This window comes from Cydia splendana, chromosome 3, assembly GCF_910591565.1.
Source record: "Cydia splendana chromosome 3, ilCydSple1.2, whole genome shotgun sequence".
Lineage (NCBI taxonomy): Eukaryota > Metazoa > Arthropoda > Insecta > Lepidoptera > Tortricidae > Cydia > Cydia splendana.
In genome coordinates this window covers 2,771,809-2,799,352 of record NC_085962.1, presented here as the reverse complement: position 1 = coordinate 2,799,352, position 27,544 = coordinate 2,771,809, and the positions used below count along the sequence as shown (strand labels likewise).

Here is a 27,544-nt window from a genome sequence, read left to right as displayed (position 1 = left end):
AATGGTGAGATGTGAAATTACCCGTGAGTATTTATTTTTAAGAGAACTTAGTGTCGACTGTTGTGATGGTGCAAACGAATGAACTTTCTGTGATGCTTTCAAGGTCAGACTCTCGTCACTTGGAGAGGTAAACAGTGTCTGAAAATTTAAAATTTTGACATGTTGTGAGTTAGGCCAATTTTGTAAGAAGAGAGGAAGTTTTGATTATCAGGATAAAACTTACCGAAGCATTTTTAGCTTGCAACAGCGCTTTGAAAGGTTCAGGATAGTTGTCGTCTTCATTTACTTCATCCGAACGTTTTTTAGCTCGAGACTCGGACGCGTTCGGCTTGAAGCTTCCCTTTCCTCTCTGAACAGGTCGCCTGACTATCCTCATGACCTTTAAAGTCGTCGTTTTCAAAGGGTTCGTCTCAGTGCTTTGTTGAACATTTTCTACAGGGGCTGATAGCTTGGTCTCTTGACTAGGGGTCTCGTTTTGACTAGACTGTTGAACCTCATTCGAAGCCGTTATACCAAGACCCGTTAAATTGGTATCTGTTTCTGGTAGCCGCTGTTTATACCTTAGTTTTCGAGAACTTCTTAGATCTATCATTTTATCAGTAGTGGGCCCCTTTTCAGAAATCGAAATGGAGTTTGTCGTGCCGGAACTAGTAAGGTCTGATTGCTCATTGGTTCTGACATTGACTCGGCCACGTCTTCGTTGAGTGACATTTGCAATGGTTCGAGTTGAAGTTCTGCGATTAGATTGTGTTACAGGTTCATATTCTTTAAAAACCATCTTGGTTATTTCCTCTAGAGTTGAATTGATGACTTCTATTTTGCTTTCATCTATATTGGGAGAAGTGACTTCTGGTGCCTTTGTAGTAGGTGTGGGTTGGGTAGGAGCTGGCCTGTTGAATCGCGATCTGCTTCTAATAACGTTAGCTTTAGGAGTGTCTTCTTCTGGTTCGGGCCTGTTTCGTGTCCGACTGTAAGCTTTTCTCGAATCGAAGCGTTCGTTGGTATCCCGTTTAGTTTCTGGTTGAGTGACCTCTTCAGTTTGAGGAGCACGTGTCCGTGTTCTGCGCACAGCTTGGCGTGGCGAGCTTTCTTCTCTTCTCCTCGACCCTCTTCTTGGTGTAGAAGCATGCTCTTGTTCAAGAGCGCTGCTTTCTGTGGACGTGTGTATTGGTAGTCTTCTGCCTACACGCGTCGTTTCCTGCGCCTGGAATTAAAAAATATCCTATTAGAATTATTAAGATCATGAGATAATTACAGGATAAGATAATACGGATCGTTGAGTATTACTGAAATTTGCATCAAGTGTTAAGCAATAGCGAATGTAACTGACTCATGATTATTCTAGTTATCTCATTAGAAATCTGAATCAAAGTATTCGTTATAAAAACAATTACAGGATGAGATACTACACGTATATGGGTATTCCTAAAATTAACATGAATTAATTGAGAAACGAAGGTGATCATCGTGGTTAACATAATATTAAAAATCGGATATCCGATCAACACGGATAGGTATACGATAATTGATAACCCTTTCCTTCGAAGTTAAGGTGATAACCGTTTTATAAAATTATGACGTAGCAAGTAGGCCAAATTTCTGAGGCTTGAATATTTCACCTTGAAGGACGTGGAGGGTGATTTACTTGATAACAGCTTAACAGTAACAGCTGATGTGCTTTTTTTCATTTTCATATTTCCCCCTTTCATAGCTCCCGATATTTTGACGCAGTTACATGCATCTTATTCACGGGTAACTGAAGATAGCGGGTGGGTGTCAAAGTTGTGTAGACCGCGCTCGCTCTACCCTCATTCATGCGCGTCGGCTGCGTTAGCTTTCAACGTTATAACGTTACGTTAACGTTTAACACTTGTTGTTAGTATCGGGAGCTCGAAAACAATACAAAAGGTATTAATCTAGTGAAACTAACCGTGAATCATTCATAAATGTTACTGTAAGGTCCTTGTTTGATACGAGTACTTAGTAAGTAAAGGAAGTTACAGCGATCACCGTTCTTGTGTGCAAAGTTGCAAGTTACTCGAGTTAGGTAATATTGGTGTTCCGCACATTGTTGGCATCAACGTTAAATCATCGCACTTTCTTTGTTTCTACTTTAGATGGTAGATGCATTGGAGTAGATGTCGAAATAATGCATTGTTGCATCGTTGCAACATCTTTATTAAAGGTCGCTGCATATGTAACGATTTTTTCTTGCGTGACACAGGCGGGTTTGAAAACGGACACGGAACGGACGGAAGATGGGACAGGAGAGCTTGTCCGTTGTCCGTTGCTTACAAAATTTTCCTATCATAAACTTATTTGTGTTGCGTAGGTAGTTTTAAAAGAAAAACATAACCTATGTACGTTGGCAGGTTGATTGTCATATTGAAAACCTTGTGTAGGTGATTATTATTATAAATTTCAAATTATTTTTCGTCGTCTTCCTCTCTCGATAAGTATATTTTCTTCTTTTTATAAGTTATGACCGTTAAACCGTTATATTACCGAATATCCAATTAAATCTTTTATTAAGTAAGTACTTGATTGTTGACATGGCCCGATGGCCACTAACCATACGAATGTCTATCTGGTCACAATATCACGAGCTATCTTTCAAACAGTTGAATTGAAGTTGGCCCAAATTAACAAACATTTTGTATTTGTGTATCAAAAGCAAAAATATATTATTTTGAAGATAATACGTTTTGTTTTAGTCAATTGATTGTAGTTCTCATTTTTAATCGCATATTATAGTTGACGTACATGTAAATAAGAAAAATATTTCTAAATAATTCTTACTCACGTATTTTTTGGGCATACCTGCTGTTAATATTGCAATTTACTAAACCGCTGAGCCATTTCGAAACTGACCGCGCTAACCTTGATCTATTAGATACTAGATCTGTACTTAGGTCCATTAGAGGTAGTCATTTTTACACTTACATTAATCAAAACCTTTTAAATGCATTAACTAACAAATGGCTCGTCATATGAGTAGATTAAGTATCCTTAGAGAGTGCAAAGTGGTCGAATCGTGAGTCTGAACTTCGTGACCGCCAAAGCCTTTTGTGAAGCCTATAGAAGGTCGAAAATATTTGCAAAACGCTGACAGAACTGGGCCATGAAGAAATTTCATACAACTGGCACTTGTTAGGGTTCCGTACCTCAAAAGGAAAAAACGGAACCCTTATTAAGTAGTTAATATACTCAAGTGCAATTGATACGGGTCATTTTGTATTGAAATTTCTAATAAAGGTGCCTCGTTTGCGCAGGTTTTGATTATAATGCCTTGCATTTTAAACTGAGTATATATACCTAAGCTCTATGGTTAGGCTATAATGCAAATAAAATTATGTCACACTACATACAACAAACATATAGGCATATACAGATAATTTAAGGGTCTAAAACCAGTTCACACCACACGTGTGCCACATGTATGGCTTGATGTAGGCATAATGTGTGGACATTGCCATATGTGGACCTCTCACTTTAGTCAGCGTTGATTTAAACAGATATTGTTTGAACTCATTAATTAACTTTGACTTAAATGGAGGCTCGAAGACACGTAAATATTGTATATGAATAAAATTAAACGTTGTATGTGATTATTTATAACACTATTAACCACTGAGCCAAAGAGATTTGATTGTAATAGAGAGGTAAACTCTAAGAAAAAATCATGTGTTGGATGCCAAACAAGGTTTGGCATCCAAAACAGATGGCGCAGTACATTACAGACACCTGCAATAATATGTTACACAAAGAGGGCCGCAAAAATATCTGACAATATCTTATTAGTAGAGCCATAAAAGCGTGTCACATATTTTTGCGGCCTTCGAAGAGTAACATATTATTGCAGGTAGTTGTACAGTGCCATATGTTTTGCGGTCACTGAATTGTCAAACGTCACCTTTTGACTTTCGAGTTACCTTTTTTACTGCTCAAAAGAAAATAGGGACCACTATAGTACATTACATACCTAGGGAGGTAAATTCGTAAATGCTCCAGATCGCAGTAGTTTGTGGCCCGAACCGAAGGTGAGGGCCATAAACATGCGAGCTGGGACTTTACGAATTACCGCCCATGGTTTGTGTAAAGTTTTACGTCTTGCCTTGGCCAGGAAGTGAGATTTTCTTCCCGTCCCGTGGGAAGAAAATCCCTCTTACGGGCCTAGGGTGACGTAAAGTATTTTGAACGTCACGTAAAAAGCACAACGTGAAAACAGGGTGTTTGGTTTCACAAAACATTCTGTATTTTTTTATAACAGTAAAACAAGGCTTTGGTTGTTATTTAAGACTTAAATATAAAAATAAAATAAGTAGTCAATTATTTCACATACGTAGGTATTTCAATAAACATGAAATTAGTTCTTCTGTAATGATCAAAATACTTATTGGCCCTTAAATTTTCTTTTGAATAGTGGGTATATTATATCTACTTAGTCGCGTTCAAGATAATGTTGTTCACATGTTTAATAATGTATAATAAATTATTAATAAGTCCAACATGTCAGTTGCTAATGCTAGCAGGTATAAATGTACACCAGTTTTACATTTTATTAAGCTCTGAGCAAATATAATTAAACGATAATTAAATTTGTGCTGTCGGTGATTTATGACATAATGTCGGCAGGACAAAGCGCTGGTAGCTGGGTGAAAGGCAAGGCGACCATTCACAACATGTAGGGTGACTAAGTTTTCTGATAGTTTTAAAAACTTCTTTCGTATTGAGGTTCCTCAAACAAAGGATGTCCATGCAGGAACAAGCGGAGTTGACCGCTATGACTACACATCGGTAACTCGTAGCATTTAGGTAGCACTTAAAAGATTAGTTTAATTAATTCCTTTTTTTAGTGGTTTCTGTTTCTCGACTCGTATAGGAAGAACATTGTCACATCACTAGTCTGTTAGAAACTGTCAAGTGCCACGAGTTACCGATGTGTGCTCATCACTAATCTTTTAAGTGCTACCTAAATGCCACGAGTTACCGATGTGTAGCTATGACTATGACTATGACCGTTGCGTTTTTATGTAGTTGAAAACTACAGCCTATTTCTCGAACCGTTCTAAGAAGTAACTATGTCTCGATCTTGGAATTTAGTATTTTAAACATAATATACGGTAAGTATTATGTTTAAGGTCAACTCCTCAATAAAATAAGAAACGACCTTATATCTCAAACTCGGTGTTTTAAGCAAATTAGACTCGATTGCAATGAAAAAATACCTAACAAATGTTTTATATGGATATAATTATAACATTTTATTAATTACAAAACTAGTAACAACTTTTGCGATGGCTAAAATATTGCTTACATAAAAATTCGGCTCTGAGTTCCAAATTCTAAAAACCTAAGTATTTTAGCTAATACTGTAGTGATATGTAATTTTATTTTATGTACTCTTGACGTGTAATTAGCTTTATCAATAAAATATGAATATGAATATTGCTATTTCGATTTATCATAGTCTCAGTTTAACGAGACTAAGTCTAGCATAATCACCTGACATTCAAAGCTATCGGTTTACATTACAGACTCATTAAATACCCGATAACATGGGTCACCTAGCCACAGAACTCGGTATTTTGTTCTGTCATATCTCGCCCCCAGATTACGCTATTATGGCCTCTGTGTCACCGTAATAAGGCAGAATAGATGGCTATCTAGACTTGTCGTTGTCTGGCTGGCCTGATTGTTACACATACGTCAACGTAAGTGGCTTTGCATGCTCTTGCGCAATGCAGATTCGATTTTTGACAACGCCCTGAAATGACTGCGAATAAAATCGGGGTCGCACGATTGTGTGGGTTGACATTAATAGTACATAAGTAGTCCTAGAATTCTCAGTTATAAACAGTTCAGTCAGTCAGTAATGTCAGTATAGCCGGTCAAACAACTTTGTCACTAGAAAAAGGAGCGAAATTAAAATTTTCATGGGACGATAACCCTTCACGCCTACATTTTTTAAATTTGCCGCTCTATTCTACTGACGAAAATTGCTTGATAAAGTATGTGACAAAATTAATCATGAAGACTACTTATTTACCGCTTCCGGTGCGAAATTGACCAAAATGTTTACAGCATTATCTATGAAGAGCATTTGGACCAGAAACGACTCAGAGCAGTCGTCTTTCTAATTGAAATAAAGTAAAAATTAGATATTAATTATGTAAAAATATATATTTACTTACCAATAAATTTATATTTATGTCTAATTAGATCTACATGTCATGTAGGTACTTTAATCATGGATAGTCTACTGACGACAAAATAGGAATTGTCGTACTTTATAAAGAATTATAAGTAGGTAAGTATACTTCAAGCTTTTAAATATTTGCCTAGCCAAAAGTAAGTACAGATGTAGCACATAATTGTATTCCATCATATTTTCTCGGAAACGTTCGTATTTGTCAAGTCAACCTCCGTACCAAGTACCGAGACCAAAGACACTTAATTCTCTTTGCCGAGACTGACTCAAATAGCAAGACACGTTCGTACGTTTCAGTGAAAACACATTGGAAAATAATGCACTACATGCACTACATACTGTATGACCTAACCTAACTTTAATGGAATATAGTACAACTACCTACATAATAAATAAGTAGGGCGTTACATTGTAAGTTACCTACATTGTTTTTATTACGACTAGAATATCTGTAAAAAATGACGGTTATCGAATGAATGGGCTCATTTATTCGGTAAACATACAAACCTATAGTGAAATGTATAATCGCTAGCATATTTTTTTTCAATATTAACGAAATTTCCAAAGCCCCGATAAAAGCTTTAAGGTAGCAACAATCTTTTGAAACAATTATGTAAGAATTATCTTACTAAACCTTTTATTAAATAATTGATCAAAAACCTCAGAACCCGTCCGTCAAGGCGAAATAATTCAAGTGATTCAGAATTTAATGTCAATCGAATTAAGCATTCAATAGCAAATAAATTTGCAAGAAACTATCAGGCCAATTCGAACGAACACTGATATCAGACTGACATCTAACTGATGTCATTCAAATATGATTTCGCTCGTACTTATCCGTACATGTATGTACGATACGTACGATAACTATAGTAGTTTGTGTTACAAGGGATCAAAATGATATATTTCCGTCAAGGGCGTACATTGAATCCTGAATGAAGCGATGGATTCTACAATAGAATCCTGAATGAAGCGATGGATTCTACAATAGAATCCCGAACGTGGTGAGGGATTCTAAAGTAGAATCCTAAGCGTAATGAGGGATTCAAGTGTTAACGCCCAAGACGAAATAATTTTGATACCGTGTGACACATACTGCTTTTCACATCAACTATGAGGGAAAAAAAATGAGGAAATTATCATGTATCAAAACACTATTTAAGGTAAAAAAATTGTATGTAAAAATGAAAAAAAAATGTGTCCTATAACAGAAAAGTACTCACTTTGATCCCCCTAGCAGGGAGGAAAAGTGCCACTTTGATCCTTCCTAGCGGGGATGTGAAAAATAAAATATCATGTGTTCGTTCGAATTGGCCTGTATGTAAGTATAGCAATGTGTTGACTTCCGACAGGCCAATGCCGGCTCGATATGTTTGAAAAACGCTGCCAGTTTGACTATATTTAGAAAATGCTGGTGACAGACGGAATGGCAACGAATGCGGTGAGTTCATAGATATTGCGGTTTCCTAATTTTAGTACCCAACGCCACAAGGTTGCATTAAGTATTTTTAATATCAACTATTGGACATAGCATGTTGAGCACTAGCTTGGACCTTGAATTGGTTTTATTAATTTATTAATTAAATTTGGTTGAAGCCATCAGCTTAAGCTGATCAGCAGAGCATGGACAGTGTCCAGCTGTCAGCTATTTATAAATAATAGTTCCAAATCTCTCCAGAGTGCGCTAGAGTAGCTAAGAACGTAGGCGTTATTGACGGAGTGAAATGCACCATCTTCTCAAATTAGGCAAGCCAGTGGGAGTCGAGTTCTATGGACGGTACGGTACTGCCCTTTTCGGGTTCCATAGTGAACTAGGAACGCTTATAGTTTCCCCATGTCCGTTTTTTTTACACCACATCGGTGGCAAACAAGCATACGGCCCGCCTGATGGTAAGCAGTCACCGTAGCCTATGAATGCCTGCAACTCCAGAGGTGTTACATGCGCGTTGCCGATCTTTTAAAAACCTGTGCACTTCTTTTTTGAAGAACCCCATACTGTAGAGCCTCGGGAAAACCTCGGAAGGGAGCTCATTCCACAGCCGGAGCCGGAGCATTGTCTGTTTATCCGAGGCTTTTTGAATTGCATGTCGCATAATTTAGGGCCAGCTGCACGCACCACCAGTTGCTTTTACTTAAGCAAGCGGTGTAGAAACAAAACTCAATTGAGATTGTTTATCAATGATAAAACGGACAATACGTATTGCAAATACGTAATAGGAGAATTTGTTCTTTAAATCACGTTTTTCCTTGTTCATATAAAACAATCCGGTAAGATGGAAACAACGACATATTGTATGTAATAAAACTAATAAGAGTGTACAAAAAGTACCGAGGTTGACTGAAGTAGTATGACGAATACGAACGTGTCCGAGAAAATACGATGGAAAACAATTATGCACCACATCTGTACTGGAGATGGCTGCCTCAAAAAGCTTATGCAGACGCATTGCATACGTTGTGAAATTGTTCGGATTCGGTCAGAGCAATATCGCTGCCACAATGGTCAAAAATCCGGGCAACATCAATTTTGTAATTAAAGGTGACAGTCCATTTCCAACGACAGCAGCACTACCATTCATTTTACTATAGAAATTGACAATAACACTGACGCGTTCGTACTAGTAGTGCAGCTGCGGTCAGAAATGGAATGTTACCCTTACTGCTGAAGCAATGCTACCGACTGCATTGCTGCAGCAAACATAAAAAATCGGGCAAGTGCGAGTCGGACTCGCGCACGAAGGGTTCCGTACCATATAAAAAAAAAACAAAAAAAAAGCAAAAAAAAAAAACGGTCACCCATCCAAGTACTGACCACTCCCGACGTTGCTTAACTTTGGTCAAAACTCACGTTTGTTGTATGGGAGCCCCATTTAAATCTTTATTTTATTCTATTTTTAGTATTTGTTGTTATAGCGGCAACAGAAATACATCATCTGTGAAAATTTCAACTGTCTAGCTATCACGGTTCGTGAGATACAGCCTGGTGACAGACGGACGGACAGCGAAGTCTTAGTAATAGGGTCCCGTTTTACCCTTTGGGTACGGAACCCTAAAAAAGGTAACTTTATCAAGACATTTATATTAAAGACGTTTCCTGCATATTTGTATTTTGAACGCCCGCTTAGCAACTTCTGCTGCTGACCGCAGGCGTGGCTCTCTCCGCGATTTCGTCGCTTTGCTACAGGTAGCTGAAAGTACATCCGTTCCACACCAATTTTGGTGGCTAGCCATAAGCCGCGCGTGGCGCTGTCGCCACCTAGCGGCCATATCTGTCCTGATCGTAACAGACGCGTTTTGTTAGAGAGTGAGTCTTCTGTACCTAGGTACTATTATTTATTCTGTGCAGACCGTATACTCTAGTTATAAGCACACATAATGTCACATGTCAATAATCAGTAAGTCACAAGCCGATCGATCACGCCTTATCATATCAGAAAGCTCTGCTTTCATTACACAAAGCCGAGCGAGGTCAAGGTGGGGCGAAAGTGAACGGGGGTAATGGGGGCATATTCTGGTTTTATCAACGCATTGTAGCCTCCGTTATTACCTAATGAATCATGTATGCAGACGATGCAGTGATAAAATTTGACAAAACACGCGTGACTTTTGGCACGACAAGCATACGTTATAAATATAAGTACCTAGATAGTGTTAGACCAAGAGAAGTCTGCAACGATTTTGATAGCGCACGCAGTGCAAGTGTTACTTATACGTCATCATAATTTCATAGAAGTTTGACGTTTACAATAACACTTGCACTGCGTGTCCTATCAAAATCAATGCAGAATTTTCTTGGTCTAACTCTAACGTCCTGACCACTAGACCACCGGGCCACGGCGGTACCCGTTCCAAATTCGCCTCATTTTTAGGCTCTCGTCACAAATTTAGAAAACTCGAGGTCTTTTATACTTTTAAAGTCTTCTGTAGAAACTCGTAAATAAGTCGTCTTTAAATTTATCATATTAATTATAATCAATATAGTTATTGAGTTTCTAATATCTCGTAGTAATTAAATATATTAGGGGTAATTAATGTCACCAATTCACCATACCTATGTTTCTTGAGCGCGCAGAGCGGTGGTAGCCGAGTGGATATGACGTCCGACTTTCAATCCGGAGGTCGCGGGTTCAAATCCTGGCTCGTACCAATGAGTTTTTCGGAACTTATGTACTAAATATCATTTGATATTTACCACTAGCTTTTCGGTGAAGGAAAACATCGTGAGGAAACCTGCATACATCTGAGAAGAAATTCAAAGGTGTATGTGAAGTCCCCAGTCCGCATTGGGCTAGGGTGGGGACTATAGCCTAAGCCCTCTCGCGCATGAGAGGAGGCCTGTGCCCAGCAATGGGACGTATATAGGCTGAAATGATGATGATGATAATGTTTCTTGAAGTTAATAAGCCGCTCAAGGCCAGACTTGTCCAAAAATTCCATGCTTTCACTTACCCGTATCGAATTCCATGCATCTTGCGGTGCACCATTAGCTACCGGTTGCGGACGTTACGTAACAACATTCAACATATGTATTCTCATCCGCCAGATTAGTCTGACAGCTGCGTCTTGTGGATAGGGTTGTCAGGAAATTGTGTCAGGGTTTTTTAGAAACCTCACCTAACCACTAGAAGCTAGCTAATAGGTTTGGAGTTGGGCAGAGAAAACGGAAGGTTAAACTGTAGCTCCAGCAGCATTATTTGAGAAATTACCGAGTAGGAAATATTAGGATTTTAGGCTCAGGATGCTTGCGGGTAAATTTGTCAATGTATGACAAGTTTTAGGCACAGATCTATCCGTATCTGTCAGATAAATGTGACGGACAGAACTCTACGTATATCCCTAGATCCCTACCTAATACCTATTGTTACTTATTAGATTTTTTAGTGAGCTGTTTTTAGGGTTCCGTACCCAAAGGGTAAAACGGGACCCTATTACTAAGACTTCGCTGTCCGTCCGTCCGTCCGTCCGTCCGTCCATCCTTTCGTCCGTCCGTCCGTCCGTCCGTCCGTCCGTCTGTCTGTCACCAGGCTGTATCTCACGAACCGTGATAGCTAGACAGTTGAAATTTTCACAGATGATGTATTTCTGTTGCCGCTATAACAACAAATACCAAAAACAGAATAAAATAAAGATTTAAATGGGGCTCCCATACAACAAACGTGATTTTTGACCAAAGTTAAGCAACGTCGGGAGTGGTCAGTACTTGGATGGGTGACCGTTTTTCTTTTGCTTTTTTTTTTTCGTTTTTTTTTGCATTATGGTACGGAACCCTTCGTGCGCGAGTCCGACTCGCACTTGCCCGGTTTTTTTATATACGGGGTAGATGGATGTCACCTCGGTCTACTACATTCAACAGCTATAGAAACAGGTATCTTTCTATGAAAATTCATTAACAAAGGATCCCTTTTGTTGTTGCTTTTAGGTGTAGTTACGGTTTTGTTAAACAACTTCTAGGAACGACTGTAATGAATAGCACGCCCCACAATATTTTGTCGAATAGTCGTGATATTTGCAAGCTATCGCTTTTCGTTAACTATCAAAGAGGCGAGAGCAATAGTATTGTAATAAACGAGGAACGTACTTTGACCAGGAATAGGCCTTGAGACATTTGAGACTATTCAAACCAAATCTTCTTAGAGTAATTTATAATATACCTATACTATACCTAAAAAAACCGGGCAAGTGCGAGTCGGACTCGCGCACGAAGGGTTCCGTACCATAATGCAAAAAAAAAAAAAAAGCAAAAAAAAAAACGGTCACCCATCCAAATACTGACCACTCCCGACGTTGCTTAACTTTGGTCAAAAATCACGTTTGTTGTATGGGAGCCCCATTTAAATCTTTATTGTATTCTGTTTTTAGTATTTGTTGTTATAGCGGCAACAGAAATACATCATCTGTGAAAATTTCAACTGTCTAGCTATCACGGTTCGTGAGATACAGCCTGGTGACAGACGGACGGACGGACGGACGGACGGACGGACGGACAGCGAAGTCTTAGTAATAGGGTCCCGTTTTACCCTTTGGGTACGGAACCCTAAAAAGGGTTATTCCATATTCCTCTTTGCATAAATAGTTTATCCTTCCATTGGCAATGTTCATTTTGTGGAGAGCGGAGCAGCGGTTGAAGAGATAGAGTTGAATTTTGACATTAGAGCTAGAATATATGGATCTGTTCCTAAAATTGAGAACTAAATAAACATATGAAAGTGGTCGTTTACTTTTGTATTAATACCTGTCTGTTTCTATTTCTTTCTCCAACACCAATTTCCGGAAATCGTAATTTGAATACAACCCAGAATTACGGCTCGATCAGTTTATGTCCATGTTTATCGTGAGAAATTAATCTCCTGTGTTTATTTAGAAACATGTGTTTTTAGGGTTCCGTACCCAAAGGGTAAAAACGGGACCCTATTACTAAGACTCCGCTGTCCACCGTCTGTCCGTTTGTCCGTCCGTCCGTCTGTCTGTCACCAGGCTGTATCCCATGAACCGTGACAGCTAGACAGTTCAAATTTTCACAGATGATGTATTTCTGTTGCCGCTATAACAACAAATACTAAAAAATCGGCACGGACGGACGGACGGACGGACGGATGGACGGACGGACGGACGGACGGACAGCGAAGTCTTAGTAATAGTATATTTTACCCTTTGGGTACGGAACCCTAAAAAGTACAGAACCCTCGGTAGCCGAGTCTGACTCTCACTTGTTTATTAGGGTTCCGTACCCAAAGGGTAAAACGGGACCCTATTACTAAGACTTCGCTGTCCGTCCGTCCGTCCGTCCGTCCGTCCGTCTGTCTGTCACCAGGCTGTATCTCACGAACCGTGATAGCTAGACAGTAGAAATTTTCACAGATGATGTATTTCTGTTGCCGCTATAACAACAAATACTAAAAACAGAATAAAATAAAGATTTGAATGGGGCTCCCATACAACAAACGTGATTTTTGACCAAAGTTAAGCAACGTCGGGAGTGGTCAGTACTTGGATGGGTGACCGTTTTTCTTTTGCTTTTTTTTTTTCGTTTTTTTTTGCATTATGGTACGGAACCCTTCGTGCGCGAGTCCGACTCGCACTTGCCCGGTTTTTTTATATACGGGGTAGATGGATGTCACCTCGGTCTACTACATTCAACAGCTATAGAAACAGGTATCTTTCTATGAAAATTCATTAACAAAGGATCCCTTTTGTTGTTGCTTTTAGGTGTAGTTACGGTTTTGTTAAACAACTTCTAGGAACGACTGTAATGAATAGCACGCCCCACAATATTTTGTCGAATAGTCGTGATATTTGCAAGCTATCGCTTTTCGTTAACTATCAAAGAGGCGAGAGCAATAGTATTGTAATAAACGAGGAACGTACTTTGACCAGGAATAGGCCTTGAGACATTTGAGACTATTCAAACCAAATCTTCTTAGAGTAATTTATAATATACCTATACTATACCTAAAAAAGGGTTATTCCATATTCCTCTTTGCATAAATAGTTTATCCTTCCATTGGCAATGTTCATTTTGTGGAGAGCGGAGCAGCGGTTGAAGAGATAGAGTTGAATTTTGACATTAGAGCTAGAATATATGGATCTGTTCCTAAAAATGAGAACTAAATAAACATATGAAAGTGGTCGTTTACTTTTGTATGAATACCTGTCTGTTTCTATTTCTTTCTCCAACACCAATTTCCGGAAATCGTAATTTGAATACAACCCAGAATTACGGCTCGATCAGTTTATGTCCATGTTTATCGTGAGAAATTAATCTCCTGTGTTTATTTAGAAACATGTGTTTTTAGGGTTCCGTACCCAAAGGGTAAAAACGGGACCCTATTACTAAGACTCCGCTGTCCACCGTCTGTCCGTTTGTCCGTCCGTCCGTCTGTCTGTCACCAGGCTGTATCCCATGAACCGTGACAGCTAGACAGTTCAAATTTTCACAGATGATGTATTTCTGTTGCCGCTATAACAACAAATACTAAAAAATCGGCACGGATGGACGGACGGACGGACGGATGGACGGACGGACGGACGGACGGACAGCGAAGTCTTAGTAATAGTATATTTTACCCTTTGGGTACGGAACCCTAAAAAGTACAGAACCCTCGGTAGCCGAGTCTGACTCTCACTTGTTTATTAGGGTTCCGTACCCAAAGGGTAAAACGGGACCCTATTACTAAGACTTCGCTGTCCGTCCGTCCGTCCGTCCGTCCGTCCGTCTGTCTGTCACCAGGCTGTATCTCACGAACCGTGATAGCTAGACAGTAGAAATTTTCACAGATGATGTATTTCTGTTGCCGCTATAACAACAAATACTAAAAACAGAATAAAATAAAGATTTGAATGGGGCTCCCATACAACAAACGTGATTTTTTACCAAAGTTAAGCAACGTCGGGAGTGGTCAGTACTTGGATGGGTAACCGTTTTTTTTTTTGCTTTTTTTTCGTTTTTTTTTTGCATTATGGTACGGAACCCTTCGTGCGCGAGTCCGACTCGCACTTGCCCGGTTTTTATAATTAACATATCTACAATGATCTCCCTAATGTGATAAACGCGGTTAAAAGACGATTTAATTCTCGCAGGAAAACTTCTGTCTTCTGGTGTTTTGCAATTCCACACACATATAACACGTTATTTAAGTAGAGCTCCGTGTGGCTAGACCGCTCTTAATTACCTACGGTTGCGCAAATTAAATGCACTCTGAACACTTCCTTAATAAATGCATATTTAAAGTTATAAATAGGTTTTTAAATATTTTAATAGCGTTGCTAGCAAAAACAAAGGAAGCCGGTTTTTGCGTCGTATTAATTAGTATTTATTACCTAAGGACGTTTTTTTTTTTTAAATTAGGCCACATATTAACCGTCTTAGCGCCACTTGCACCATTCCACTAACCCGGGGTAAGCCGGTTAATCCTGGAGTTACCATGGTTACCAGTACAATTTGACACTAGGTTACCGGTTTACCCGCTTAACCCCGGGTTAGAGTGGGATGGTGCAAGTAGCGCCTAGTGGTTACCAGAGTCAGTCTAGGCTAAGCTAACCTTACACCGATTTAAACAGGACAAAGAAAGGAGATGTCATATTTTCATAGAAATTTGACATATCTATGATGACATTAGGGTACAGTCGACGTCAAAGGTATATTTACACGTTTCGCCTTATTACAATGGGATAAGGTGCAAAAATGTAAACATTAGGGATGTACCGACTAGTCGGGAAAGCCGACTATCCGGCCACATTTGTAGTCGGCGACTAGTCGGCAAATATGGCCGATTAGTCGGCACTTGATTAGTGAAAGAAAAACCGAAAAAAATAAATCAATCGTTTTATGACTAAAATGCCTATTCAGGGTGCAAACAAAAACTTTTGTTCATATAATTGATCGTTTGATCGTTATCATATGTTAGTGGGCTGGTGTTTTCCTCTACAGGTCGATCTCAGCTGATTCTCGTGTAATTTCGTGGGCAAGTTCGATAGTAAAATAATTTTATTATTATTCAGTTTTTTTATGGTGGAGCCATGGGTAACTATTATTAATCTTATTACAAAATTTAGACAGGGTATGTTGCTCGTAAAGACGCTAACCATAGGGGATAGGTTCTTAAATGGCGACTACGTACGGGAAATAGAGCATTGGAAATACCTCCTTCAAGCTGTACTGACGGTCTGCTCAGGATCTCAAAATAAAAGAAAGACAGAAATTGAACGAGGATTCTTGTGATAGGTCTTTGAACCTGTAGAGAACACCTTTTAGCCAAGCTAATATGATGAATAGCGCAATCAAAGGAGCAAAACGATTGTTTTTCACCAGAACTTATACGAAACTAATGATCTGGCCGACTAGCCGACTAGTCTGCCGACTAATCGGCCATTCGAGCGCCGATTAGTCGGCTAGTCGGCCAAATCAATAGTCGGTACATCACTAGTAAACATATTTTTGACGTCGACTGTACCACGCTTTGTTATTGCAAATGTCATGCAGACGATGCCGCGAGCAGAAGCTAGTATAGTCACGCTCCGTGATTGTTATGCCATTTAGGGTTCTAGCTAAAGTGAACATCCCATAGCGGAAGTATTGAACAACCAATTTACCTAGGACCCTAGGTAAATGGCTCAACAATCGCGGAGCGTGTTGGTACATATACATTTTACAGGATGCTATTGTTATCACGCAGTGACCAAACACTGAGGGGTGAATATGTAGGACATACTGAACAACTTTTACTATTGGGCCAACCCCGAAATCTACCGTCTCATACATTTCGGTGAATGAGAGTCAATGTTTTCTATACAACAGCAGATTTTTTTTTTCGCGATTTCTGGGTTGGCCCCATAGTAAATCTTGTTCAGCATGACCTACGTATTCAATTCACCACTCAGAGTTTGTTCAGTGATAACCAAAGCACCCTGTACAGGGTGGCCAAAAAATAAGTGCATTCCTGTTGCCAAGGAGGTTTTGGGATTATACTGAGCAACTTATACTATGAGACCAACCCCGAAATCGCGAAAAAAACAATTTACCCACTTACCCACCCTAAGAAAATAGACCAGCCGAAATGTATGAAACAGCCAAATTTTTTTCGCGATTTCGGGGTTGGTCCCATAGTAAAAGTTGCTCAGTATAATCCCAAAACCTACCCCGGCAACGGGAATGCACTTATGTTTTGGCCATTCTGTATAAGTCGGATCTTAGGTACTATGATTAATTTATACAAATTAGTAAGCACAGATTATACTAGAAAGTAGGTGAATGAAAGGATCACAGATCTTAGATTAAAATGAGGATGTCGTATTACAAGCTATCATTCCGACAAGAAAGTTAAGCGATTAGTGCTCTAGCGGTCTAGTACCTACATATCTAGATGTAGATCTTATTACTTACGCGGCTGATAACATTGGTGATTAATATGTTTAGACATTTATTTAATGTGGGTAATAAAATATAGGTAAGTTGAGGAATACTAGGTATAGTATCGCTTGCTCTACTTACGAGTACAAGAAGCTGTAAGTGAATGTTTTGCTCACCTTGAAGATTCTTTTTTTAAAGTTTCGATTGTATGGAAGCGGCTGTTCGTGTGACTTTTATACTATTTTTCAAACTGGAAGGGTAGGTACGCTGACAGGTGTTATCTGCATACAATTTATAACCTAATGCCAAATGTCGCAAAATTGTAGTAAATTGACATCTAGCACCGTACCTTACCCATCCAGTTAGAAAAAAAATAGAGTTTGATCAAGAAAAGTCTGCAACGATTTCGATAGCAAACTAGTGCAAGTGTTATTTAATGAGGGTCACCCCACACTAGCGTCTCCCGGGCGTCGGCATCTATTCAACTCTATGGGTGCTGCTCGACGCAACGTTGGCGCAACTGTGCAGCGACGCCATTTTCCACAGCGCTGACTAGACGCTACGCTCGAAAGACGCTAGTGTGGGGTGGCTCTTAAACATCAAACTTCTATGAAATGATGACGTATAAATAACACTTGCACTGCGTATGCTATCTTGGTCTAATTCTATTAGAGTTGCTGTTAATTACATTTTGTGGTAATAACACCTACTTAACTTTACAATTTCGATAATCTTCAGTGCATGATTTGATGGTCAGAAGTTTGATGATTGCATCTCCGTTCTAATTCGTGATCGCTGGACATATGTGATTGCGAAATCAATAAGAACATGATCGATTTGATGATTATATTAGCTTTAAAAGTTTGCGCAACATATATTGTACAGAGATTTAAAACCGGGACGTGTGTATTGCCTTTATAATAAATTGTGGTCGAAAATCATCCATAACATGTTTTGTAGTGTTTTATTTTATGTATGCTAGTTTTAAGGTATAGATAGTATTTATCTATGGGCCACTAGTTGCCTGCAATAAATAATTTCATTTCATTATAATTATAATTAATTATTACCAGTGATCATTAATTTTCCAGCAATTTTGGTGCAGCATAGTAAAAAAATTTTCTTCAATTTTTTTCTAGGGACTACACCAAAATTGCTGGAAAATTAACGATCACTGCTTATTACCTATATGTATTTGCTATTCTTACCACAGTAAGTATTTAATTGATATACCTTTAAATTCGCCGTTACCTGCAAACAAAAACAAAACAAGATTAATATTTGATACTTTTAAATATGTAAATATGTATTTAGTCATCAAAACTAAAAAACCGGGCAAGTGCGAGTCGGACTCGCGCACGAAGGGTTCCGTACCATAATGCAAAAACGGCAAAAAAAAAAAACGGTCACCCATCCAAGTACTGACCGCGCCCGACGTTGCTTAACTTCGGTCAAAAATCACGTTTGTTGTATGGGAGCCCCACTTAAATCTTTATTTTATTCTGTTTTTAGTATTTGTTGTTATAGCGGCAACAGAAATACATCATCTGTGAAAATTTCAACTGTCTAGCTATCACGGTTCGTGAGATACAGCCTGGTGACAGACGGACGGACGGACGGACAGACGGACAGCGGAGTCTTAGTAATAGGGTCCCGTTTTACCCTTTGGGTACGGAACCCTAAAAATAATCTAGAAAGCTACAGGATACAAAATCGAGAATACTTTAGAAAACTGAAAAATAAGAATAGAATAAGAATAAAGATCATTTATTTCAGCAAAGGTTACAGATATACCAGGGGTCTCCGCACTAGGTTAATGAATATTAAATATTCAGGCATTTAATGTTTTAAGCGATTCCCAGCGAACTTTGAGCGAAAGTCGTCCGGCCGCGATCGCTTTCCAGCGACACCAGTCGGCTTTCTTCGGAGCTTAATAGCTCTGTGTGTGAGGCGCGGGCGCATGCCATGAGCGACAGCGGATGTGTGTCCGTCTAAAGGTGACAGTCCATTTCCAACGACAGCAACACTACCATTCATTTTACTGTGGAAATTGACAATAACACCGACGCGTTCGTACTAGTAGTGCAGCTGCGGTCAGAAATGGAATGTTACCCTAATGGTAACATTCCATTTCTAACCGCAGCTTACATTCGACTTGGATCACGCGGCTGGCTAGCGGCACGTCCCGGCATTTCGATGTTTTTAAGCTGAACTGTCAGAAGATAGTTTGATACTCAAGAACTTAAGTAAATTTGTTCTAATTTAAATGAAATTGGGTAACCGTGTAGTTGAGGGCATTATATTTTAGTCATTAAATTATGAGCAGTCTCGATCAAGGGATTATTGAGGTAGAAGAGCTTAGAAGGCCAAAAAGCTGTTTGTGAGAGGTCTTGCTATTTTGGTCATTTTATTTGCAAAAAACATGGTCGAATTTAGTATCAAATGAAAGTGCTCGGTTTGCACTTTTATAATATCGATTTTAAATTTACCATTTTTAAATAATTAGCAAGATAAAAATAAAATAATATAAACATAATATAGGTATTTGACATTTGACAGGAAATATTTCGGCTTAGCACAGATACAGTTTATTTTAATCTCTATGATTTCTATGATGACTTAAATCCAGGGGAGGGACAGTCGTATATAAAGTACTTTATTAAAAAAAATAGCGACATCTATATTACTTAACGCTAAACTTTTTCTTTGAATATGGCTTCACTTTATTTCGTCAGAACGTCTTAAAAGTCTAATCCAGGGCATGGATCAAACAAAAAAATATCTGTTGAACAGATTATTTATGGCCATCGTTGCCATGGAGGCGATTGTCACAAAAAAACAACTTTGTCAAATAAACTCAAAATATTATAACACCCCATTTATTGTCTGTACTACGACATAATTCAGATAAATAAAAATACTTTCAGTTTTACAATGTCAAAAGAAACAAAGTTTTCATACGCCATCACAGTTGCTGAGAACTTTATTACCAAAAAATTAAAAAAAATATTTGGTGGGTAGATTCACAACCTGCTGTGTTTCGTGGTCAATTGTGTGTTATTCCAGCCGTGTATGATAGGTAATTTATTTACGTCAACAGTCAAGTTAAAAGTTCCTAATCTGGTTTCGTGTATTAGTAAATACTAAATATCCTGAAGGCCTTTCTTCAAAGTCAAAGTTTTTTACGTTCGCAACATACTTAGACGCTATTTATGCCCCCCCCCCCCCCCATATTGACGTTGATATTTCTGGTTAAGAATAACAGATGGCATTTCAAAATGGATGCAAAAAAGTTCCACGAGAGGGCTCTCTTTGTCCTATATATTATACATCAGGCTTAAATCGATCAGTCAAGGGCTCCACAGACCTTGCAATAAATCCAGGCGATTTTTGATCCATTCAATCCATTGCCGCCTATAGTGCGACATAATAAAATAGTAGAAATTAAATAAAATGGAACTCAAAAATGTCCATACTAAATTGTTGCCATGTGTAAGCATTTTACATGCATTTTACGTCAAAAATGTGACAGTTACGTAGAAAGTGGTGCCCTCATTTATTTTCTACTATAGTTGGTCAAGCAGATCTTGTCAGTAGAAAAAGGCGGCAAATTTGAAAACCGTAGGCGCGAAGGAATATCGTCCCATGGAAAATTTGAATTTCGCGCCTTTTTCTACTGACAACATTTGCTTGACCAACTATATTTTATGTCGCACTATACGAGTACCTAAGTAGGTGCAACAAAGTCAATCGCTCTATAATAATTTTTGGTTAACTGCGAGTTCTCAGTTCGGAGCGAACTACTAGTTATTAGAATTTGAGAGGAATTTGACGTTCATGGTGTGGCTTCCAAATCTCTTTCGCTTGCCAACTCGGTGCATAGTTAGGTTGCTATTTACATCTCACTGGTTAAATTTCGCTCGATAAAATATCGATTCAGATTAGATCTCGAGCTATCTAATATGTGATTACATATATTTAGATTTTTACTTTTATATATTTGAACTAATCGCATATCCATATCTATGTATGTGGGAAAGGCATTTTTTGTCACGATTTTGGGCTGAAATACGACACTGAAAGTTATTCAGTATGATTTAAAATGTACGGCTATTATAAAAACTTTTTTATATTATTATAATATAGGCTCTACTCATATCTACCTAAGCGGTTATAACACTGATGCGAATTCGCACGTCGCTCCGATCTATGAGCGTGACAGCGCTATCTGCATACAAATAGCGATGTTCCACACGCACACCGGAGAGGCGTGCGAATCCGCCCGCATCCACTGTGACGATCGCTATAAAAAAAGTTGTATTCCATTACATACAGCAACGCTATTATTACAGTCGTAATCTGAATGTAACATTTGCACCAGCTGTCACCCATGGCTAGATCGCGAGCCACGAACAGATTTCCATGACCATCGCCTCCCGGGCTGCAACTCGTATATTGGTTATCGGCTATGAATGATGGTCCCTCATGGACGTCAGCTGGCGCTCCGTTGGTGGGTTGGTCCGAAACATGTAAAAATGTTCATGTGATCTACTGACGGTCTTTCCACTGCGATACAACCGGCTGACTATTTTTTTAATTGATGATAGCATCTAACTAAAGTATCAAGCGGGAGGCGATGACTGACGATATTTACTCCTGGCCCGCGGTCTATGCCTTGCACCACACACAACCGTAATAATGCGACATAACGCGTTCAAGGTTGCGCGCGCGCCGAAAGTGACAAAGCCTTGCTGCATGTGCACACAAGCACTTGTTGGGGCCCATTTAATTGATAAATACCACTCTGTATGTGTAGGTAATATAATTAGCTAATACTTATGTAAAATTGTTATTAATAACAGATAATTATCTACGGTCGCGACAAATATTTTTAAAATACAGGGTGGCCCAAATTAGGTTCTGAAAGATTTTTACTGTGTGATTTATAATTTTAACAAAAACTTGCGTTTGTGTATCAAAGCTAAAGTGGAATACATATTTTGAAAACGTTTTTGTAATTATAATGTTCAAAGACATTTTGTATTTCACCCATTTTATTCCGTGTAGTTTTTCGATGCAAATTGTGGATTTCCAAAAATAAAAAAATAAGTAAATTTCAGTTTGTGTATAAAAAAATCTTTCAAATTTATAACATCTACCGTCGGCCCATAAGGGTTTAAACTAGTTTAAAGTTGCTTTAAGGTCCCATTTAATCTAATATACATGTAGGTAATCTAATCATGCCATGCCCAATACCGGAACATATAGGTACTAGTAGCTATATAAGAGAACGGATATAATAGCGATAAGCAAAGCTCCAATTGTCCAAGGTCTGCGAGAAAGGGACCTTGCAACACTGTGGTGACTAACGTTTAGTGTCCTAATGAACTTTGTTATAAAACCATATTTTGTGTTATAAAACCTTTTAAAGCTTTGGCTATTTAATACTAATTTATGTGAGTGCTACATAATTTTATTTAATCGTATGGCAAACATATTATAAAAATAGAGACAAATACATTTAGATGTCTACACTAAGACCATTCAGCCACTTTATGGCTTCGTCGCTCAGGGTGATCAGGTCTTCGGAAGGACCGGCGACATAGCGCTACATAATGAAAGGCATTAAAACACGAGTGTTTATGAAACGAGCTGAAAGCGAGCTTCATAATGCCTAATACATAATTAGTACAGCAGGGATTGGAACCGGTTTTTTGCCAATACTTGGAAATAATCATATATTTTGAATTATTTTATGCTCGAAATGTAGGACTCAGTTGTGTTTTTAGGTAAAGACTTCGTATTATTAGATTGCCCAAAACATATCGTTTTCGTTCCCATACAAAAAGTACCGGTATAATCCAATCCCTGAGGTATAATACACAACTGTTACAATATACATATTATTAGCTTTCTATTCTATGTTCAGGAACCGCATGTTATGCCCGCCATGTCAGCATTTGAGCACAGTAGCAAATGACGAGACAATATGAGGAAGATAATGACTTGAAATGCAGCACCTACATCTAATCAAGCCTAAGATAATATGATGATAAATGGGGGGAGGGGTCAATAGTTTTGTGTTCAATGCGGGTGACATAGGCTCTTTGTCCGACTTAGCTCCACTTGCACCATCCCAATAACCCGGGGTTAACCCGTTAAACCGTTAACCCAGTGTCAAATTGTACTGGTAACCATGGTGACTCCAGGTTTAACCGGTTAACCCCGGGTTAGTGGAAAAGTGCAAGTGGCGGTTAAAAAGAGAAAAGTTTACTTATTTGATAAAAAACTGTATCTAGGACAAAGTTTAGTAACTACTCTTGTCAAGTAAAAGTGTTCCTATTTGAAATAATTCGAAGCTGACACGTGTGGGTGGTCTAAATGATGGGCTTAACAACTTAACAACCTCACTAAATGTTTAGTTAGCAGTTTACTTGCGCATTTACCAGAGCGCTAATAAGGAAGCAGAGGCTCTGATGGAAAAAACAAAATCGATTACTTTATACAGGATGAAATTGTTATCTCTGACCAAATTTTGAGGGGTGAATGTGTTTGTCATACTTAACAACTTTTACTATGGGAACAACCCCGAAATCGCGAAACAAAAATCTGCCATATCATACATTTCGGTTAATTGAGTCAATGTTTTCTATAGAACGGCTGATTAGCTGATAAATAACGTAAAACCTTTCCACATTACGAGACTTGTCTATTTTTAATTTAAATAAAATAAGTAATATGGTAATTTTAGGTACTACAATAAGACACAGTCAGCGTCTGACATTGTTCTACGCTAACAAAAGAAGGGTTGCCATATGACTCGGGCACTCGCCAAGTCCCCCCGCAATCCTGACAAGGGACCAAAAATCCTGACAAGGGACCAAAAATCCTGACAAGGGACCAAAAATCCTGACAAGGGACCAAAAATCCTGACAAGGGACCAAAAATCCTGACGTATGGGCATGGCAACCCTAAACAAAGGTGACGTCCCGACTAATTTAGAACCTCTTCCTTTTTGAATTCCGTTAATGACAATGTGATTAAATAAAAAGGGGCCCACAGATTACCAGTTCGCCGGACGATATCAGCTTGTCAGTTGTTCGGAACTGTCACCTTTTGCGTTTAACTGTCAGGCCGATATCGTCCGGCGGACTGGTAATCAGCGGGCCCCTTAACACATCCTTTGACGCCGCGCCGTCCAACCGTAACAAATGTTCTTGTTTTCACATATTTTGGAAATAATTAGCATCTGAATCGCGTTACGTAAGTCTAGCCGGGATTTCGTCTAGATCTAGGTCGCACACGAAACTCTTTTGTGCCTGTACCGTGAAATGTCTGGGTACCATCAATATGTAAAGTTATTGTTTTCATTTCAATAGGTCTCGGGTGTTGTAAATGTTGCAATTGCAATCATTGCTGAGTAGAATGGATATCAATTTTGCAATTGTGTTTTACTAATTATTGCAGTAATTTTTATAAGGGAGTCCATTGAAGCGTGTAGATCGTTTTATTGGGTGGTAATTAAGGTGTCATAGATGAAATTAAATTATTTCGCAAAATACTTATTGGACACAAGTCAAGGCTAGAAATATATACAGGGTGTCCCTAAAACCAACGCCAAGACTTAAAGGGCTTATAGAACAGCTGAGGGGCTACAATCTATTTTTTATTGTGATATCGGCACTTTTATAAGAACCCTGGTTATATTAAAAGTGCCTAAAAAGTGTTTAAAAGCTGTGTCCACGTGGGATCTCCTTGTCTCATAGAGCGGATTTCCATAAATAAGTAAAATTATTAATGTTTCCATATATAAAAATTTACGATTTATCCATAGTTCATATTTCGTAAAGTGTCATTCTATGGAACTTGCTAACTATGTAAACAAAAGTCCCTAGTAAATTCATAATTTTTGACAGTTTCAATATGGCGGTTTGTTTACATAGTAAGCAAGTTCCATAGAATGACACTTTAAATAGATACCAATTAGTTATTAGTATTAATGTCTTCATTGGGCTATAAACCTACCTAATGAAGTAGTAAAGACAAATAAACTCAAAATAACTCAGGTATCACATATCATGTGTGACAAAACAAACATAAACCGGCCACACACGCTCACGGCTTTACATTTGGCAATGTAATTAAATCATGCACCAAATATATATCTTCTGCACGAGTGCCCTCAAAACTTTTAGTAGGTAACTTAATACTAAACAAATTATGTGTTAGATAATCTGGTTTAATGTATGTAACATGTCAGTTTGAACTTGTAAGAACAAGTGCAGCGGATTCGAATTTTGCTTGTCAAAATATTAGAATCACGAGAACTATCGATTTAAATAGGAAGAAAACCGGCAAGTGCGAGTCGGACTCGCCCACCGAGGCTTCCGTACTTTTTAGTATTAAAATTTGTTATTGTAGCGGCAACAGAAATACACCATCTTCGGTGAAAATTTCTCACGGTTCATGAGACACAGCCGCCTGGTCATAGACAGACAGACAGACAGACGGACAGACAGACAGACAGACAGACGGACAGTCTTAGTAATAGGGTCCTTTTTTTACCTTCGGGCACGGAATCATAAAAACCCCGGAAACATGTTTTATTGCTGATTGCTGAAACTAAAAGCAATCGCTGCTTTATCGAACAAATTACCATTTGTGTACTCTTTTAGAAAAATATGGTTGTCTGTAAAGTCGGTTTACGGACGATAATTTTGCGTGATAACGTCATAAGAAAACATTATACCATTAGGTACATTACGTAACGTTACCATGGAGATCTGTCCACAACGTTACCATGGAGATTTGTCAACAACGTGACACTTTTTCGTGCGTGCTACCAGTGTTTATCGATTTATAAGACGTTATCACGTCAAAAATCGCTTGTTGACGGAATTTTCAGTATGACGGATTTGGCCGCATTGACCTCACTTCTATCTGAAAACCCCTATATGGCAATGCTATTTTGAATAGGGTTGCTACATCATTAAAGAAAGTGGTAAGTACGTACTTTTAACCCACGTGGGTAGATCACTATCAAATGGATGATGCCCATTCACTTTGTCCTACGCGCTACTTAACCCATTTTACTGACAAAGGATGAATGCCGCCGCATTTTCACTTGTGATAACTGATAACATTACTTAGTGCTTTTAATTATTGCGCCAGCGTTTTAATGTTTAACAGCCTACTAAATTGTGTTCTTATAATCCAGAATGCTAAAAACATAATTTGATTAGCCAATTTAGTACACAATATATTGTGCACTAAGTTGGCATATTGGGTAGGTACTAAATTTAAATTTCACGAGAATCGAGAAATGTGACCCGTAGACGAGAACAGCCGGAGAGAAAAACGAAAGCATTTTTGTCCAACTTGAAATGGAGACCTTCGCTTTCGCTCGGTCAACAAAACAAACAGAATAGTGTTACTAGTAATTTCGTGGAATAATTCTGCTAGTTTTTGTATCAAGTTTATACTAAAATTACAGATCGGTTCGTGAATTGGGCAATTGAACTGTAATTTTCAAGGTGTCAACTGATTCATCTGACACGGGCTGAGTGTACACGGGTGCATGACATCTATATAAAACCGTATGAAAACTTAGTCGGGTTACAGTTTTTCAATCGCTTTGTCTGTTGACTTTTGTAACCTATACTTAGACTTATCGACCGGGATATTGACCGTGATTATGATTACATTTGGTATTATTTTTGAGCTCCCGATATTTCGACGCAGTTACATGCATCTTGTTCACGGGTTTCAAGCCTCAAGCCTAGTGAAACTAACTGTGAATAATTCAGAACCCCTAGTGTACATTAAGCAGGCCACTGACGAGCCTTCCAAATGGATGCCGTTACAATGGATTCATCCAAATGGACGGCATCCTAATATTAAACATTGTACGTTTTTGACATTCACGGACCGATTTTGGATTGCAGCCACGCTATTTGGACTGTTGGAAGGCTCGTCAGTGGCCACCTTTAGATCGCATTTGCGTTATGTCTATTTTTGTATGTGATTTTGAACAGCGCGCCAAGTGGGACGTTTTGGAAACTCACATTCCCATACAAAATGAGACTTAGAGTACGCAAACGCGTACGTCACGTCATGCTATCGAATGAAATTTACACTAGGAGTACAGAACTGACTTTTTTAATGTATATCAGGTATCGTCTTGGGTCGTCCCATTCGTTCGTCAAGTTCTTAAATTAGTCCTATTCTGCTTTCGTCACTCATTCTACATTGAAAGCCACCGACGATTGTGACGAATGTAGAATGAGTGACGAAAGCAGAATAGGACTAATTTAAGAACTTGACGAAAAACGAATGGGACGACCCAAGACGATACCGTATGCCGTAATACTTAATACAGTGAAACCTGGATAAGTGAGACTTCAAGGGACGAGCAAATTTGTCTCACTTAAAGAGGTATTTCACTTACCCAGGCTCTCAGTTAGCCAGGTACAAATACATTTCTGTCT

The 27,544-nt window shown here is 38.7% G+C and overlaps 1 protein-coding gene and 1 long non-coding RNA gene across 10 annotated transcripts in view; one reads left to right on the top strand and one right to left on the bottom strand.

Moving 5' to 3' along the window:
• The window catches only part of LOC134806383 (mucin-2-like), a 116,864-nt gene that overhangs the window by 14,367 nt on the left and 74,953 nt on the right, over positions 1-27,544 (bottom strand). For 7 of the 9 annotated variants that reach the window (XM_063779614.1, XM_063779621.1, XM_063779622.1 and 4 more), the window contains exons 2-3: positions 224-1,204; positions 22-138 (exon numbers count right to left, since the gene is read on the bottom strand). In XM_063779614.1, coding sequence (XP_063635684.1) covers positions 22-138; positions 224-1,204 — 1,098 coding nt within the window. The remainder of the gene's footprint in view (positions 1-21; positions 139-223; positions 1,205-27,544) is intronic. The other 2 variants (XM_063779615.1, XM_063779616.1) reach the window with 2 other exon arrangements.
• Positions 1-27,544, top strand: part of LOC134806470 (uncharacterized) — a 484,735-nt gene that overhangs the window by 382,651 nt on the left and 74,540 nt on the right. The window lies entirely within an intron of this gene.